General features: G+C 37.0%; 1 protein-coding gene across 6 annotated transcripts in view; it reads right to left on the bottom strand.

Moving 5' to 3' along the window:
- LOC108274808 (uncharacterized) overlaps positions 1 to 20000 on the bottom strand; it is a 79957-nt gene that overhangs the window by 2967 nt on the left and 56990 nt on the right. For 5 of the 6 annotated variants that reach the window (XM_053685717.1, XM_047160046.2, XM_053685720.1 and 2 more), the window contains 7 exons: positions 19741 to 19791; positions 19086 to 19235; positions 4937 to 5044; positions 1412 to 1507; positions 1264 to 1323; positions 199 to 261; positions 1 to 40 (listed from right to left, as the gene is read on the bottom strand). The exon at positions 1 to 40 is cut by the window's left edge and continues 19 nt beyond it. In XM_053685717.1, coding sequence (XP_053541692.1) covers positions 1 to 40; positions 199 to 261; positions 1264 to 1323; positions 1412 to 1507; positions 4937 to 5044; positions 19086 to 19235; positions 19741 to 19791 — 568 coding nt within the window. The remainder of the gene's footprint in view (positions 41 to 198; positions 262 to 1263; positions 1324 to 1411; positions 1508 to 4936; positions 5045 to 19085; positions 19236 to 19740; positions 19792 to 20000) is intronic. The other variant, XM_053685718.1, reaches the window with a different exon arrangement.

A 20000-nucleotide genomic window follows, 5' to 3' on the forward strand; every position in this document is an offset into this window, starting at 1 on the left:
GTCTCTGAAGATGAGGAAGCATCAGTCTGTGTCTTATTCCCTGTATAATAATCAACAAATAATTGGTTACAACATTCATAACAACACAGATTCATAATTTCTGCACACACACACACACACACACACACACACACACACACACACACACACACACAGTATTTAGTCATTGAAGTTGATATGTATTGTTCATGAGTTTACCCAGATTGACTAGAGCTGTATCTCCTGCTAGGACATAAATGGCTTCATCCAGATTTTTTTGTGCTGTAAACAAACAAACAAACAAACAAACAAACAAACAAACAAACAAACAATTCCAGTTCATGATCATGGATTCATACACATCTAATCAGTTACTGCCCGATCTACGGATATTTAACTAAATAGCTAGCAAGAGTTCTTTACACAGCCATGTCAAGGTCGTCCTTCACCTAACATCACTTCAGTTCATTAGCAACTTTCCTTCATTTCTGATTCACCGTTAACTTAAAAACCTTAACTAAAAACATAAACAACAAAGAATGTTTGAGCAGTATGAGTAGAACATGAATTAATTCTCACACACAGAAACACTGCATTAACTTTAGAACGGAGAGAACCATGACAATATACAATAACCTGGAGATAATCTGCATGCAGGACACTGTTCTACTCATATTCACATTGTTTCAGCTAATCAATACAGGTGAAAATAATAAAGGTGGGATTCTGTGAAAGTATCCTCCAGGCGATTAAACGTAAGTGCAAATATATACAAAGTGCTGTGAAAAAGTATTTGCCCTGATTTCTTCTGCTGTTGTGTATATCTCATACTAGATAGTTTTAGATCTCTAATACAACATAAAACAAAGGCAACCTGAGTAAACACTCAATACAGTTTTTATTTATTAATTTATTTATCGAAGCAAAAAATGTTAATTATTCAACACCTATCACCAATGTGAAAAACTAATTGCCCCCTTTAACTTAAACTTTTTTTAAGTTAAAAAAGTGTTTGTTCCACCACACAGTAAGCAGCAGTAATTAGTAACTATGGGGGCAAATACATTTTCACACATTTATCTTCTTTTGCTTAAATAAATAGCATCATCATTTAAAAACTGTATTTTGTGTTTACTCGGGTTGCCTTTGTTTTATCTTAGATTTTGTTTTAATTTCATTTCTGAAACAATTTAGTATGAGATATACACAAAAAGTGAAGAAATCAGGATGGGGGCAAATACTTTTTCACAGCACCGTATTAAAATAAATAATAATCCTACTCACCAGTCGGTGTAACATCTTCTATGGATTCATAGATGTGATCTGTCTTTCTGCCTTTAGCAGCTGAGAAATGCAAACATGTGTTCAGTAAAAACTGCCGATTTCATGATTACTAAACACAATCAGTTATCTGTGTACTGAGATCTCTCACTTCTCTTTCGGAAGAAACATCTCCTCAGCAGCACAGCTACAATTACTGCTGCAACAGACACTCCAACCAGCACAGAGACCGGAATCACGAGTGCACCTGAAATCGCAAACACACAACACATCTGAGTAGAACTGATGATAAAATAATAAACACTGAGACAAACAACATTTCCAATCCAGAGATCATTTACGAATCTACTCACTTGTCCTCCAACAGTCATTTAAATAATGTTTTTTGGCAATATTCCTAACAAATATCCACATTTCTTTTCTAATCATTGATGGACAAATACTTATGAGTAATTTCATACCAATTTTCTAAAAATGTGGTCGATTTTTTAAAAATATTTTTCATTGGGCGCTTAAGCAGAAGTGAAACCAAGTCTGAATAAAATTGTCCTGGTGGAAAAATTCACGAAGTGGAAAGGACAGAGGGCGTAAAAGACGTTCGCTTCACACAGACTTTATCGAAATTTCACCCGTGTATTCATGAGCCTCCGATTTGTGAGCCAATAGAAAACAAGTGGGCGGGGCTGTAGGAGTTTTGGTCAAGAAAAGCAGTGGGTTAAAAGTAAATGTTACATATGTTGTTAGCACCGAGTCGCACCACCCAGTGACGTACACTCGTGGTTCTGTGGTAGTTTTGTTCCATGTCCTGCTATGACTCAGAATTATAAACACACATTTAAGTCATTTGATCATTGCTAACTGAGGGTTTTTATTTGATTTTAAACGAACACATGAAACAAACTGACTGTTTCTTTAGAATATATCAAGTCAGGAGAAAACTGACTGATGTTCCAAACTTGTGAAAGTGAGAATTGTGAAAGCATGTACACTAGAAACCAGAAGAAGAGTTACTGATGATAAAATGATGATGAAAATGATAAAAATGAGACAATGCTACATAAAGATTAAACCTCTTTGGGTGCTGTTACAGTGAAATAATCCACGTTGTTTATTTTCCTATGAGTGTTTTATTCCTCTTATACAAACATTAATTTCACACTGATTACCATTTTTATTTACTAAAATATGACACCTTATACCTTTTGTTCCATTAATACTTTATAGTTATATTTAATGTTGTTCTCTGTGGTGTATGTTTAAAAAAGTAAACATTTATGCAGAGATGGACTTCTGAGGGTTGGAGTTGGTGTCAAAACCGCATGCAGTGGTGGAAAATAAAAAGTGTAGTTTGTATGAGTCATGAGCATGTGTATGTGAGAACACACTACAGGACTGAACACTCGTTACTACAAATTGAATGGATTTGTAGTAGGGCTGAGTGATATGACAAAAAAATCCCATCACAGTTATTTCTGTGGTACATGGTACAGTATATACAGTGTCTGAGCAGTCAGCCATAACAGACGTCCTTATCCAGAGCAGTTGAGGGTTAAGGGCCTTGCTCAAGGGCCCAACAGTGGCAGCTTGGTAGTGCTTGGATTTGAAGTCACAAACTTCTGAATAGTAATCCAACTTCTTATCAAATGAGCTACTACTGCCCTAACATTAAAACCAGCTGTCTAATATTGCACGGACTCCACAAGACCTCTGAAGGTGTGCTGTGGTATCAGGCACCAAGACGGATCCTTTAAGTCCTGTAAGTTGTGAGGTCGGGCCTCCGTGGATCGGACTTATTTGTCCAGAACATCCCACAGACGCTCGATCGGATTGAGATCTGGGGAATTTGGAAGTCGAGCCAACACCTTGAACTCTTTGTTATGTTCCTCAAACCGTTCCTGAACAGTTTCTGCAGTGTGTCAGGGAGCGTTATCCTGCTGAAAGAGGACACTGATATTAGGGAACACCGTTACCATGAAGGGGTTTACTTGGTTTGCAACAGTGTTGAGGTAGGTGCTACGTGTCAAAGTAACATCCACATGAATTCCAAGTACTGAGGTTTCCCAGCAGAACATTCCCCAAAGCATCACACTGCCTCCACCAGCTCATCTTCTTCCCATAGTGCATCCTGGTACCATCTCTTCCCCAGGTAAGCGACACACACACCTGACCGCCACATGATGTAAAAGAAAACCTGATTCATCAGACCAGACCACCTTCTTCAGCATGGGCACTCTGACCTCCTGGTCTGCAGCTACGCAGCTCCATACGCAGCAAGCTGTGATGCTCTGTGTCTTCTGACACCTTTCTATCAAAACCAGCATGAACGTTTTCAGCAGTTTCTGCTACAGTAGCTCTTCTGTGGGCTCGCACCACACCGGCTAGCCTTCTCTCCACACACCTGTCAGTGGTTTTAATGTTATGGCTGATCGTTGTATATTTTTGCTAAGACTTTCCCAGCAGTACAGCAGCATTGTATTTTTAACTACGATACTTAATTTAAGCGAGTGTAAAAAAGTGAGTGTATTGTCACAATGTTTCACAATATCAATATCACATTGCCCAGCCCTGATCAGTGGTGATACTAAAGTCTTGTTTCACACAACATGAAACTAATACAAAGACTAGTGAAACGGTATGAAGTACAAATGCTAACATTTTTACAATAACATTGATCATTTATCGTATTTTACTGGAAACACCAACAATCCAAAATGAGTTACTAATAATAAAACCAGCTGAAGTTATAAACAGTAACACCACTACTATAGCAATGCAGAAAAGCAGGAGAAACTCAGTGACATGAACAGAATGAGAGTAAAGAGTTAGAGTTAGTATCAGTTCCAAAGAATCACGTTCGTACTGTTTTGAATCATTCATACCTGTGCTCGGTCTGGTACATGCAGTCGTGTATACGTTAATAGAAACTTCTGAGGAAGCTAGAACATAATGTATGTAGAAATTTGCTCAGTAAAACAATATTTGTTTAACTATAACTATTGTTTTGTTTATCCTGTATTTATGTTGTTGCATTCCCATATTTTGTAGATTTAAATATTAATTAGAGAAACCCAACAACAACAAACACAGTAGCGTTAAACTATGGGAATGATCGATATCAGTTATTGATATTATTGGAGGTGTTCTCATTACGAGATAACGTTATGTAATATGATACCACAGTGCTGATTGGTCAGAAGGTGGTGATTAGTTTTCTATAACAGCGGCTCTGACAGTAGCGCAGGTTTATATTAATGCGCCCATTATGAAACGTTATCGTTTCTATAGTAACGGCTCGTTTACAGGGACGTGTAAACATGGGACGTGTAAAATCATGGATATGGTAAAGTTTTCTGTAAGGAGTCTCCAGTTTTAGTGCTTTGTAAAGGTAAAAAAGACCTAATCAGCTTTGAGAAATCAACAACACTGTGGTAACAAACAATAAACATAAACCTTAACATTTTTTTTAATTAAGCTTTATTCTGTCCATCACTGTGAACTGATGTCTTATGTAGTGGTTTTACTGGTGAACTTATTAGTGGGACTTTTGTGATACTGTTTGTGCACAAAATGTGAAAGCTTCTTCACTTGGACTGATCTAATCTTTAGAAATTTCACCTGAACATGTTAACATGTAGACTTTGAGGCACTTGACATGTACCGCTGCTCTGGTACTGACCTGAAGATTCTTTGACTGGTTCAGTGCTCTTGGGAATGTTGGACTGGGTGGCGGTTTTTCCATCGGGTGTAACGCAGGCTGTTCCTGTCTGAGTCGTCTGTGTGGTCTCTGCAGCATAAAGAAGATGAAGAGATGAGGAACTGATCACAGATTAGAAATGTTACAGGGAACAGAACAGTTCACTGAACATCATCGAAAACACAATCTACATTGTTTTAGAGTGAAAACGTGACTTTAAATAAGGGCTTAATGTGATTTTCTGTTCCAGTGTGGATTCAAGTACGTACAGTCTAAAACTAAACATTTTACAAATACATCGAAATTCCTGTCCAGAATCCATCACTTCCTGTCTCTCTACAGATATTAGATGTTAGTTAGCTGATTTTAGTTAAAGAGGGAGTGTGGAACTCTGGAGCAGGTCGATGGTGTTAAAGAGAGAGTGTGGAACTCTGGAGCAGGTAGATGGTGTTAAAGAGGGAGTGTGGAACTCTGGAGCAGGTCGATGGTGTTAAAGAGGGAGTGTGGAACTCTGGAGCAGGTAGATGGTGTTAGTTAAAGAGGGAGTGTGGAACTCTGGAGCAGGTAAGAGAGAAGATAGTTTGTATATATTGTAACCCTAGTTTTGACAGGTATAGGTCAAAGGTCAAAAAGATACACATTCTAACTCTCTATATCTAGATCAAAGGTCATGATCATAAAAATATGAATAGTTATGTTAAATCTGGATCACATCCATTCGTGACCATATATGGTGCTGCCATGTGTGTTTTTCCGCCCCACACGTTGCGCACACCTGGTACATCTTTTCACATAGAATATGAAACTCTCTGTGGTAGGACATAAAAATATATATAGTTTTGTTAAATCTGGTTCACATCCAAATCGTGACCATACCCGGTACGACCATTTGTCCCCCCCCCCCCCCCCCCCCACACACACACACACAAAAGTTGCATAGTCATGTTTTTCCTCTTCACATAGAATATGAAGCTCTCTGTGGTAGGTCATAAGAATATATATAGTTTTGTTAAATCTGGTTCACATCCAAATCGTGACCATACCTGGTACGACCATTTGTTCCCCCGCACCCCCCCCCCCCCCCACCCCCCCCCCACCCCCCCCCACACACACACACACACAGAGACAAAAGTTGCATACTCATGATTTTCCTCTTCACATAGAATATGAAGCTCTCTGTGGTAGGTCATAAGAATATATATAGTTTTGTTAAATCTGGTTCAAATCCAAATCGTGACCATACCTGGTACGGCCATGTGTATCCCACATCCAAACAAAAATATGACGCACACAAACGCACTTTATTTTCACATTATTTAAAAGGAATTTAAGTGTTATGTACTAAATTACCATAATTATGAGCACAAGTTGTTAAGTTGACAATCATTTTTAAAATTACGTTTCTCCATTTAGATTGTCTGCAGTAGAATGCAGTCTTTTAATCCAGGAAAAATGACCGCCTTTAAGTTTTATATCAATAGTAAGTAAAATCCAGCGTGATTTACATTACAAATCTCATACGTAACATCTCTGCAGGATTTATAGACGTTAAAGCACTGAATGAAATGAACAATATAGACAAAAAATAAACACTCTGTGTCTACTACTTTTATCTCTCATAGAACTATCCACAGTCCAAAGGCTGTGGAGCTAGAAGGCTACGCGTGCGAATGACAAAAGATTTTTAAAAATAAAATAAAAAATGTATCAATACATGAAATTAGATTACACAATGTAGTTGAGGTTTACATGAATAAGCAGAAATGTAATCATGCTTATCTTTCCTATAGCACAATTGAAAAGCCCTCTCTAGATGAACAGATTTGTCAAATGAAACTTTTTCCTTCTTTTCCACTGCTACGGTAAACTAAAGAGTGGATATTCAAATGACACTGCTAAATATGACTAGCATTAGCTACGTGTACTAGTGCAAAATAGTCCATCAAATGTATTAGCCGGTGTAGCCTATACACGAGTCCACTATCGGTCATATCGCAACTGAGAACATGCCCCAAATTCATTGCTTTAGTAGAATTTAATGGTAAGTGAAATGATATTCAAATTGTGATGTACTTAGTATTTGTTCAGTCTACAGGTGCTCTAACACTCTGTTAAATGAATAAATGTAAATGTACTACAACGTAAATTTTGTTTTAAATCAATTAACGCAGAAATTACACACAATATTAAGTTGATGTAATTATCAACATTATTATGTCAACACCACTCATCAAAATAATGTGTACAACTTTAAATATTTAATTAATTCAATAAATTAGAATTTTTATCTTGCAACCACACATTAAATTTAGATTGTGGGGGTTTGTTTTGTATAGCTCCGCTGTTAGAAAATACACGATGGTTGAATGTGAACATAAATGAGCAGAATGTAAGCTTGTGAAATAAATTCAACTTTATTGATTGCACTTTTTGAGAAAATGACATGACTTTGAATAAAACTTTACTGAAATAAATACTCTAAAACATTGATATACCCGAAGAAATGTAAAAAAGAAAAAATAATTTAAAAAAAACTTTTTACATACCTTCTAAATAGGTCCCTTTAGGAGGTAAACGTTTTAAAGACGGTGTTTTATAAGAAACGCGCGTATTACATGCCTTCTAAACCTAACCCTTTAGGATGTAAAATGCTGCTTAAAAGAATCGAGAGTTTTGTTTAAACTAGAAGACACAATTTCCGGGGAATGTCTTGTAGGCCTATACACAGTGTCCTACACATCTGAGGTGTGTGTGTGTATGTGGGTGTGGGGGGTGTGCGTGCGTGTGTGTGGGTGTGTTAGAGAGAGAGAGAGAGAGAGAGAGAGAGAGAGTCGAGTGTTTCCTGGGGGTTTGCTGACCAGACTGCTTACAGTGTGTTTATGTTAATGAATCAAGGTACGAGTCGTGTGTTTCAGGGTTTAACGATCCCTACCAATGTGTACATTTGTGGTTTAAGTGAATCTTTGTTTCTGAAATTACTTCTGTGGTAAATATCAGTTTGTGTAACTAATCTATCAGAAAATACTAGACCTGGTGACTGAATGTGGTAGATGTATTAGAATTTTGGACATGTTATGCATGTGTAGCTCCCTATGTGTATGATCTATGTGTAATCCTTCTGTCAAGAAATGAGCAGACTGAGGTTTGTGAAATAATTGAACTATTTATTGGCTACGTTGTTGAGAAAATCACTGTGATGTGTAAAACATTTCTACAGTCCTTCAAGGCTGTATGATGTCGTTGTTCTCTTTTACTGAAAGAAAGGTCAAAACCATCGGTGTTATTCGTTGTGAAGACTGAAGTGACAATATGTCTGAAGAAAATGAAAATATGTATTACATATCCTACCTGCTAACCAGGTTATTTTAAGGGTGAAAAAACCTTTTTTTAAAGACGGTGTTTTAAAAGAGTCGTGCATTTTGTTTAAATTATAAACAAGATTTCAGAAAATGGTCCGCCAACGAGAATACTTACACAGAACTGTCGCTAAATACATAAGCTTTCGTCTATGCTTTGACATCCCGTGTCCCAGCAGTACATTTATGACCTCTGATGACCATGTGGGTGTGCGGGGGTGGGTGTGAGAGAGAGAGACACAGGTGTTCTTTCGGGGGTTTTGCTGACCAGAATTCTTACAAATGTGTTTGTTAACGAATTAAAGGGAGTCGTGTGTCTCAGTGTTAAAATAATGGTTAAGATGTCGTAGTTAAAACACAGAAGAAACTCTGCAACTATCTGTTACTATGTCTGCTCCGAGAAATCCTAATACCCTTAGAAGATTGCTGTGTATTCACCAACAAGAGGACCTGTTGAAATGAGAGAGGACCTGACTTTTGCTCCAAATTTTTTTTTTTTTAAAAAGCAAGAGGTTAGATTGACAATTTATTAATGAAGGTAATGTAAATACGTTGTTGTTTAACCCTGAGCAGGGCGTCAACAGCTCCAGAGATCCTGTCTTAAGTCCGAGGGTTTAGTTAGGAGGTAGAAAAACATTTAAAGACGACGTTTTAAAAGAAACAAGTGTTTCATCCTTAATGGTAAAAAGAAAAATGGTTGTACTCCAATATGAAATAAAACGGCGGAGACACACTGAGTACATTTCTGTTCCACAGTCTATAAGGATCCCCAAACTTCATGTAGTGTGGAAAAATATATACACCCTCCGTGACTACGTTACTTAAGGTTTAAACATTTTTATTTTGTGATGGCAGCAAGACAAAACGGTTGTGCATTTGGTATCTGGTGATTTTAGAATTAGGCCCCAAATGTCAAATATGTTTGTGTATGGTTTCGTCAGGCAAAGATCACGATGGTATGGAAAGAGTATACAAGAGTAATTGGGGTGATCTAATGCTTAGGACTTGTACAGTACTTCAGCTCGGGAACGTCCCACCATGGCGTTCAGAGAGGCGTTATCTATGGTACACGTATATATAATATAGATCAGATCACCAGTCTGTCTTTACCCACTCCTGATCTGGGGGGTGGGTGGGATGGGGATAACAGTTCAGGCATATTTCCAACAGAACAGAATATTAGACATTTAGTGTAAACTAGTGAAAAATAAATAAAATCTCTGAAACATTTCAGTGAAAATAGTGGTCCATATTTAATGCATTATATTAGAAATGATAGTACAGTCTTTGTTGATCAGTTACCAACTCATACTTTATAATAATTTGTTTAGGAGCATCTGAATCTGCCAAATAACTTTTATTGCATTTAGGCATACAATAAAAGTTAATAAAAAAATTAGGAAGAAATGACTTGTGCACTACTGCTGCGGATATTAAGTCAAACCATTTTGTTCAAACTTCAGCATGACCCATAGAGAAGCAGAAACCTATGGCACCTTATGAATACCATGTGAAGGATTACGTTGACTCGTCCCTTACAGTTACAAAGACGTGTCCGTGTGCAGGATCACCTTCGCACCAGCATCGGACCCCTCTTATCCCATTTCAACGTATAAGAAAAGGCAAAATGTAATATAAGATGTATAAGAATATATTTATAAAATATAACACATTATGAGGAAGAAACATAAAATATTATTTAACAAGGTCTGCCGTTCAGCCCTCTTAACTGTAAGAGCATCATCAGTATTGTACGGCAGTTGGGGAACAGTAGTTAGCTTTCAGATGTCAGATATAAAACAACTTTTTGAGTCACAGTGCCAAACTACCGGTATTATATTCGGATCCTTCTTTTTCAGCATGAAGGACCGGCATTTATTTAATAGACAGATGGTACAGCCATATACTTGGTCAGAGGATTTAGGAATTTCTTTGAGAAAGGTTCATTGTTTTTGTTCTTTTATCATAGCTTCAGTTTGTATACTTACTTTGGTTAGTGACTTAAACTGTTTTGTTAGGTACGGACCGATTTCATTAACAGGGAACGATGATAGGTGAAGATTAAGTTGGTATGCGTGTACAAAATAAAACTGTCTATATGTATATTTGTCTGCTATCTATCTGTTTAAACACTGCTGTAATGGCTATATAAAGAGAGAGAGATACCCATTTACTAATTCATAGAACCCCTTTCCACCTTTTCAAGTTCGTTATACATTTTTTTTTTCAAGCATCGTGTTCAGACATTGCAAATCATCAGTCTGAAGGTTAAGGGTTACTTAGATTTTTGCTTCTTCAGCATCAAAAAAGTCTAAACATTAAGCTAATTATTAAACTCAGAAACAATATAACTGTCTGGTTGTGATCATAATAAAAGGCAACGTCAAAGGTGACTTAATTCCCAATGAGATTTCTCTATGTTCTCTATGACCTTTCTACAGTATATGCCATTAAGTCCTAGTGTCCAGCCATCATCACAGCACGGGAGAGGAAATCTCGTTCATCAGATGTGCGATGTACGTCTAGACAGTCTGATAACAAACTACACACACAACATTTATGTTGAGAGAATTCAGATTGATCTTTGTTCCCAAATAACATTGGATCAGATCCATAGTTTACAGCATCTGTCCCACGCGTATTTAATCTATATTACGAGTACTGCACAAGTTAGAGGAGGAGAAAATGTAGATTTACTGTTCATTGGAACTTTATTGTTTATTTAGATCTGTCTTGATTCATTTTCATATTCAAATTTTTAAAAAATACATTTTATTACTACATCATAAAAAGTCTAATATCTATTAAATATCATATCTATTTAAATACTTATTAAGATTACTGTGCTAGTAAGTGTTCCTTACCAGCTCCTGACTATGGCTATCACAGATAGTTGTGTGTTCATGTAATTTTGTGTAGATCCATGTTGTAGAATTGCGTTTGTTGTCTATGAATGTGATTAATCTCTTATAGGATGCAATAGGGTGTGTTAATTAACCACTAATAAAGTGTTTTAGTTTACTGATTTTCATTCACTCAGCTCAAAAAGGTCATTCCTTATGATATCTGTATTACTACTTTCCACAACGTGTCTTTATCTCCACCACCTTTGAAACAAAGTGATGCACACGTATTGCCTAACCCTATCGTTACTGAGTGTACCTATTCCTTGTGGACAGACTGAACTGCAGGAAAGAACTGTTAACGAGATGAGGTTATGGTCTGAATTACCAAGTGGGGTAGTGTAGTAACTCTGAGAGCTACAGTACATTAATGAGTTTATCTATATTTACTCAAACCCTATACAGGAATAGTAAATTGGTGTATGATTTTATGAAAAGAAAAGTAGGTTCTGTGTGCATAAGAAACAGAGAAAGACCATTTTCTGAAAAGAGTCGCATGGTGAAAATCCATGTTCCTACATTCATACGTTATGTTATGTTACGTTATGTATTTTTTAAAAATTTGAATATGAAAATGAATCAAGACAGATCTAAATAAACAATAAAGTTCCAATGAACAGTAAATCTACATTTTCTCCTCCTCTAACTTGTGCAGTACTCGTAATATAGATTAAATACGCGTGGGACAGATGCTGTAAACTATGGATCTGATCCAATGTTATTTGGGAACAAAGATCAATCTGTATTCTCTCAACATAAAAGTTGTGTGTGTAGTTTGTTATCAGACTGTCTAGACGTACATCGCACATCTGATGAACGAGATTTCCTCTCCCGTGCTGTGATGATGGCTGGACACTAGGACTTAATGGCATATACTGTAGAAAGGTCATAGAGAACATAGAGAAATCTCATTGGGAATTAAGTCACCTTTGACGTTGCCTTTTATTATGATCACAACCAGACAGTTATATTGTTTCTGAGTTTAATAATTAGCTTAATGTTTAGACTTTTTTGATGCTGAAGAAGCAAAAATCTAAGTAACCCTTAACCTTCAGACTGATGATTTGCAATGTCTGAACACGATGCTTGAAAAAAAAAAATGTATAACGAACTTGAAAAGGTGGAAAGGGGTTCTATGAATTAGTAAATGGGTATCTCTCTCTCTTTATATAGCCATTACAGCAGTGTTTAAACAGATAGATAGCAGACAAATATACATATAGACAGTTTTATTTTGTACACGCATACCAACTTAATCTTCACCTATCATCGTTCCCTGTTAATGAAATCGGTCCGTACCTAACAAAACAGTTTAAGTCACTAACCAAAGTAAGTATACAAACTGAAGCTATGATAAAAGAACAAAAACAATGAACCTTTCTCAAAGAAATTCCTAAATCCTCTGACCAAGTATATGGCTGTACCATCTGTCTATTAAATAAATGCCGGTCCTTCATGCTGAAAAAGAAGGATCCGAATATAATACCGGTAGTTTGGCACTGTGACTCAAAAAGTTGTTTTATATCTGACATCTGAAAGCTAACTACTGTTCCCCAACTGCCGTACAATACTGATGATGCTCTTACAGTTAAGAGGGCTGAACGGCAGACCTTGTTAAATAATATTTTATGTTTCTTCCTCATAATGTGTTATATTTTATAAATATATTCTTATACATCTTATATTACATTTTGCCTTTTCTTATACGTTGAAATGGGATAAGAGGGGTCCGATGCTGGTGCGAAGGTGATCCTGCACACGGACACGTCTTTGTAACTGTAAGGGACGAGTCAACGTAATCCTTCACATGGTATTCATAAGGTGCCATAGGTTTCTGCTTCTCTATGGGTCATGCTGAAGTTTGAACAAAATGGTTTGACTTAATATCCGCAGCAGTAGTGCACAAGTCATTTCTTCCTAATTTTTTTATTAACTTTTATTGTATGCCTAAATGCAATAAAAGTTATTTGGCAGATTCAGATGCTCCTAAACAAATTATTATAAAGTATGAGTTGGTAACTGATCAACAAAGACTGTACTATCATTTCTAATATAATGCATTAAATATGGACCACTATTTTCACTGAAATGTTTCAGAGATTTTATTTATTTTTCACTAGTTTACACTAAATGTCTAATATTCTGTTCTGTTGGAAATATGCCTGAACTGTTATCCCCATCCCACCCACCCCCCAGATCAGGAGTGGGTAAAGACAGACTGGTGATCTGATCTATATTATATATACGTGTACCATAGATAACGCCTCTCTGAACGCCATGGTGGGACGTTCCCGAGCTGAAGTACTGTACAAGTCCTAAGCATTAGATCACCCCAATTACTCTTGTATACTCTTTCCATACCATCGTGATCTTTGCCTGACGAAACCATACACAAACATATTTGACATTTGGGGCCTAATTCTAAAATCACCAGATACCAAATGCACAACCGTTTTGTCTTGCTGCCATCACAAAATAAAAATGTTTAAACCTTAAGTAACGTAGTCACGGAGGGTGTATATATTTTTCCACACTACATGAAGTTTGGGGATCCTTATAGACTGTGGAACAGAAATGTACTCAGTGTGTCTCCGCCGTTTTATTTCATATTGGAGTACAACCATTTTTCTTTTTACCATTAAGGATGAAACACTTGTTTCTTTTAAAACGTCGTCTTTAAATGTTTTTCTACCTCCTAACTAAACCCTCGGACTTAAGACAGGATCTCTGGAGCTGTTGACGCCCTGCTCAGGGTTAAACAACAACGTATTTACATTACCTTCATTAATAAATTGTCAATCTAACCTCTTGCTTTTTAAAAAAAAAAAAATTTGGAGCAAAAGTCAGGTCCTCTCTCATTTCAACAGGTCCTCTTGTTGGTGAATACACAGCAATCTTCTAAGGGTATTAGGATTTCTCGGAGCAGACATAGTAACAGATAGTTGCAGAGTTTCTTCTGTGTTTTAACTACGACATCTTAACCATTATTTTAACACTGAGACACACGACTCCCTTTAATTCGTTAACAAACACATTTGTAAGAATTCTGGTCAGCAAAACCCCCGAAAGAACACCTGTGTCTCTCTCTCTCACACCCACCCCCGCACACCCACATGGTCATCAGAGGTCATAAATGTACTGCTGGGACACGGGATGTCCAAGCATAGACGAAAGCTTATGTATTTAGCGACAGTTCTGTGTAAGTATTCTCGTTGGCGGACCATTTTCTGAAATCTTGTTTATAGTTTAAACAAAATGCACGACTCTTTTAAAACACCGTCTTTAAAAAAGGTTTTTTCACCCTAAATATAACCTGGTTAGAAGGTAGGATATGTAATACATATTTTCATTTTCTTCAGACATATTGTCACTTCAGTCTCCACAACGAATAACACCGATGGTTTTGACCTTTCTTTCAGTAAAAGAGAACAACGACATCATACAGCCTTGAAGGACTGTAGAAATGTTTTACACATCACAGTGTTTTTCTCAACAACGTAGCCAATAAATAGTTCAATTATTTCACAAACCTCAGTCTGCTCATTTCTTGACAGAAGGATTACACATAGATCATACACATAGGGAGCTACACATGCATAACATGTCCAAAATTCTAATACATCTACCACATTCAGTCACCAGGTCTAGTATTTTCTGATAGATTAGTTACACAAACTGATAATTACCACAGAAGTAATTTCAGAAACAAAGATTCACTTAAACCACAAATGTACACATTGGTAGGGATCGTTAAACCCTAAAACACACGACTCGTACCTTGATTCATTAACATAAACACACTGTAAGCAGTCTGGTCAGCAAACCCCCAGGAAACACTCGACTCTCTCTCTCTCTCTCTCTCTCTCTCTCTCTCTCTAACACACCCACACACACGCACGCACACCCCCCACACCCACTACGACGTCTTAACCACTATTTTAACACTGAGACACACGACTCCCTTTAATTCGTTAACAAACACATTTGTAAGAATTCTGGTCAGCAAAACCCCCGAAAGAACACCTGTGTCTCTCTCTCACACACCCACCCCCGCACACCCACATGGTCACCAGAGGTCATAAATGTACTGCTGGGACACGGGATGTCCAAGCATAGACGAAAGCTTATGTATTTAGCGACAGTTCTGTGTAAGTATGCTCGTTGGCGGACCATTTTCTGAAATCTCGTTTATAATTTAAACAAAATGCACGACTCTTTTAAAACACCGTCTTTAAAAAAAGGTTTTTTCACCCTTAAAATAACCTGGTTAGCAGGTAGGATATGTAATACATATTTTCATTTTCTTCAGACATATTGTCACTTCAGTCTTCACAACGAATAACACCGATGGTTTTGACCTTTCTTTCAGTAAAAGAGAACAACGACATCATACAGCCTTGAAGGACTGTAGAAATGTTTTACACATCACAGTGATTTTCTCAACAACGTAGCCAATAAATAGTTCAATTATTTCACAAACCTCAGTCTGCTCATTTCTTGACAGAAGGATTACACATAGATCATACACATAGGGAGCTACACATGCATAACATGTCCAAAATTCTAATACATCTACCACATTCAGTCACCAGGTCTAGTATTTTCTGATAGATTAGTTACACAAACTGATATTTACCACAGAAGTAATTTCAGAAACAAAGATTCACTTAAACCACAAATGTACACATTGGTAGGGATCGTTAAACCCTGAAACACACGACTCGTACCTTGATTCATTAACATAAACACACTGTAAGCAGTCTGGTCAGCAAACCCCCAGGAAACACTCGACTCTCTCTCTCTCTCTCTCTCTCTCTCTCTCTAACACACCCACACACACGCACGCACACCCCCCACACCCACATACACACACACACCTCAGATGTGTAGGACACTGTGTATAGGCCTACAAGACATTCCCCGGAAATTGTGTCTTCTAGTTTAAACAAAACTCTGGATTCTTTTAAGCAGCATTTTACATCCTAAAGGGTTAGGTTTAGAAGGCATGTAATACGCGCGTTTCTTATAAAACACCGTCTTTAAAACGTTTACCTCCTAAAGGGACCTATTTAGAAGGTATGTAAAAAGTTTTTTTTAAATTATTTTTTCTTTTTTACATTTCTTCGGGTATATCAATGTTTTAGAGTATTTATTTCAGTAAAGTTTTATTCAAAGTCATGTCATTTTCTCAAAAAGTGCAATCAATAAAGTTGAATTTATTTCACAAGCTTACATTCTGCTCATTTATGTTCACATTCAACCATCGTGTATTTTCTAACAGCGGAGCTATACAAAACAAACCCCCACAATCTAAATTTAATGTGTGGTTGCAAGATAAAAATTCTAATTTATTGAATTAATTAAATATTTAAAGTTGTACACATTATTTTGATGAGTGGTGTTGACATAATAATGTTGATAATTACATCAACTTAATATTGTGTGTAATTTCTGCATTAATTGATTTAAAACAAAATTTACGTTGTAGTACATTTACATTTATTCATTTAACAGAGTGTTAGAGGACCTGTAGACTGAACAAATACTAAGTACATTACAATGTGATTATCATTTCACTTACCATTAAATTCTACTAAAGCAATGAATTTGGGGCATGTTCTCAGTTGCGATATGACCGATAGTGGACTCGTGTATAGGCTACACCTGCTAATACAATTGATGGACTATTTTGCACTAGTACACGTAGCTAATGCTAGTCATATTTAGCAGTGTCATTTGAATATCCACTCTTTAGTTTACCGTAGCAGTGGAAAAGAAGGAAAAAGTTTCATTTGACAAATCTGTTCATCTAGAGAGGGCTTTTCAATTGTGCTATAGGAAAGATAAGCATGATTACATTTCTGCTTATTCATGTAAACCTCAACTACATTGTGTAATCTAATTTCATGTATTGATACATTTTTTATTTTATTTTTAAAAATCTTTTGTCATTCGCACGCGTAGCCTTCGAGCTCCACAGCCTTTGGACTGTGGATAGTTCTATGAGAGATAAAAGTAGTAGACACAGAGTGTTTATTTTTTGTCTATATTGTTCATTTCATTCAGTGCTTTAACGTCTATAAATCCTGCAGAGATGTTACGTATGAGATTTGTAATGTAAATCACGCTGGATTTTACTTACTATTGATATAAAACTTAAAGGCGGTCATTTTTCCTGGATTAAAAGACTGCATTCTACTGCAGACAATCTAAATGGAGAAACGTAATTTTAAAAATGATTGTCAACTTAACAACTTGTGCTCATAATTATGGTAATTTAGTACATAACACTTAAATTCCTTTTAAATAATGTGAAAATAAAGTGCGTTTGTGTGCGTCATATTTTTGTTTGGATGTGGGATACACATGGCCGTACCAGGTATGGTCACGATTTGGATTTGAACCAGATTTAACAAAACTATATATATTCTTATGACCTACCACAGAGAGCTTCATATTCTATGTGAAGAGGAAAAACATGACTATGCAACTTTTGTGTGTGTGTGTGTGTGGGGGGGGGGGGGGACAAATGGTCGTACCGGGTATGGTCACGATTTGGATGTGAACCAGATTTAACAAAACTATATATATTTTTATGTCCTACCACAGAGAGTTTCATATTCTATGTGAAAAGATGTACCAGGTGTGCGCAACGTGTGGGGCGGAAAAACACACATGGCAGCACCATATATGGTCACGAATGGATGTGATCCAGATTTAACATAACTATTCATATTTTTATGATCATGACCTTTGATCTAGATATAGAGAGTTAGAATGTGTATCTTTTTGACCTTTGACCTATACCTGTCAAAACTAGGGTTACAATATATACAAACTATCTTCTCTCTCTCAGGTAGATGGTGTTAAAGAGGGAGTGTGGAACTCTGGAGCAGGTAGATGGTGTGTGTTAAAGAGGGAGTGTGGAACTCTGGAGCAGGTAGATGGTGTGTGTTAAAGAGGGAGTGTGGAACTCTGGAGCAGGAGTGTAAAAATATAGTTTGTGTCCAGAATGAAAAATAAATCATCTCCAATCCTTGGTACTGAGAACAGTTCTTCAAATCATGTTTCATGGCCTCTGTTTAAACCAGGAAAAACCAGTTATGTGAAATCTGAGTTGTTTATTTCAGTATCAGATTTTAAATCATAAGCTGGTGAAACATTGTGTTATTAAATGAAGATAACGCCTGCGTGAATAAGACGGCGGGACGTTGAGATGAGAGATGAGAGCTGTTTGTTAGATGTGCCAGCTTGTGGTCAGAGTGGATGTGAGGAAGAATAGACGAGTGTAAACTGAAGCGCTGCAGTAGCTACCTGCTACTCAGTGGTTTTGACGAGCTCAACAGAAGTGTTACAGTCTCACACGTCCTAAATGTAGGCCATCATCAGACTGAGAGATAATGCGTAATTTCAGCTCTCATTAAGCCTCTGTGTTCCCGTTCACATTTTACAGATCATCACATTATTGATTTATATTTTATGGAAACACAAATAGCAGTGTTCTATAATAATTCACACCCTGTTTAATGCACTGTTACATATTGTATTCGCATAAACAGTAGCTCCAGGCTACAGCTGGATGATTTAATGATATAATATCTATTACATCAGCACCAGTCTCACAACATGGCTGCTCAGACGCTGACGTGACTGATATCACAATCACTTCATATTATTATTGATTTTCATGTGGTTTTTACACATGACTCATTTTTCACATGGAGGTCATGTGGTTTTATATTTCAGATGTGAGTCCACTGATCACAGATTATTATATTATTCAGGACATAAGATGTTGAACTGTAACATCAGATATTTTTCAGAAAAACATATGATCACGTATGAAAAGCGTACTGGATCTCTCACACTCACCTGTAGTCCAGGTATCTGAAGATCCTTCATGTTCTTCTACACTGGTGATGGGAGTGATGTTCTGAGAAGCTCCACGGTCACGGTGAGTCACTCCGGTGCTGGTTGTGGTTGTCGGAGTCGTCTGTGTGGACTTGTTCTCACTTGTTCTCTCTGTAGGGATGGAACTGAATGTGAATACATTATTGGGAATGAACAGATGATCAGAACAGATACAGATATGAACAGGTAGGTACAGGTGTGTGCTGGTGATCAGGACTGGAATCCTGCAGGACAATAAAACGTTCACTCGAGTGGGAGGATCACTGAGAAACCACAAAGCGGAAACTCCTCTGTCCTGAAAATGTCAGAAAACTTAGTTACAGTTTTACCTCTGACTGTCACACAGGGCTGACACTGGAGACTCCTTCCATACATGTTACATAAACACATTTCTCCTTACAGTAAACTTTACCATATCAACATTTACACGCCTTTATTACGTTTATTTTTATATGGGGCGTCTATCGTACAAGTCCGTGTGAATGAGCTGTTACTATAGAAACAATAACGTATATAAACGAGCTGCTGTCTTTACAAAACTGATGAGGTCCTTGAGGTGTGACTTTTCACACCAGTAAGAGGAAATGACCTCTAAAGAAGGAAATCCTGCTCTTACCCGTGTTCTTCACGGTAGATTCAGTTGTGTAGGACTGCTTAGTGGAGGAACCTAGAAAATATTATGACATATTATGATATTAGGAACACAAAGATACTGATCATGGTATCGTGTATCAATCTGATACTGTGCTCTTTTACTTATACTGTGGGGGAAATAAGACCCGATGTCTGGTGAAAATTTCACGTGATTAACCTCATTGGAAATCTGTTTACTGAAAAAAATCTTGATGTGTTGAACGCTTATTTCCCTCAGTGCAT

Source organism: Ictalurus punctatus, chromosome 14 (assembly GCF_001660625.3).
Source record: "Ictalurus punctatus breed USDA103 chromosome 14, Coco_2.0, whole genome shotgun sequence".
Classification (NCBI taxonomy): Eukaryota; Metazoa; Chordata; class Actinopteri; order Siluriformes; family Ictaluridae; genus Ictalurus; species Ictalurus punctatus.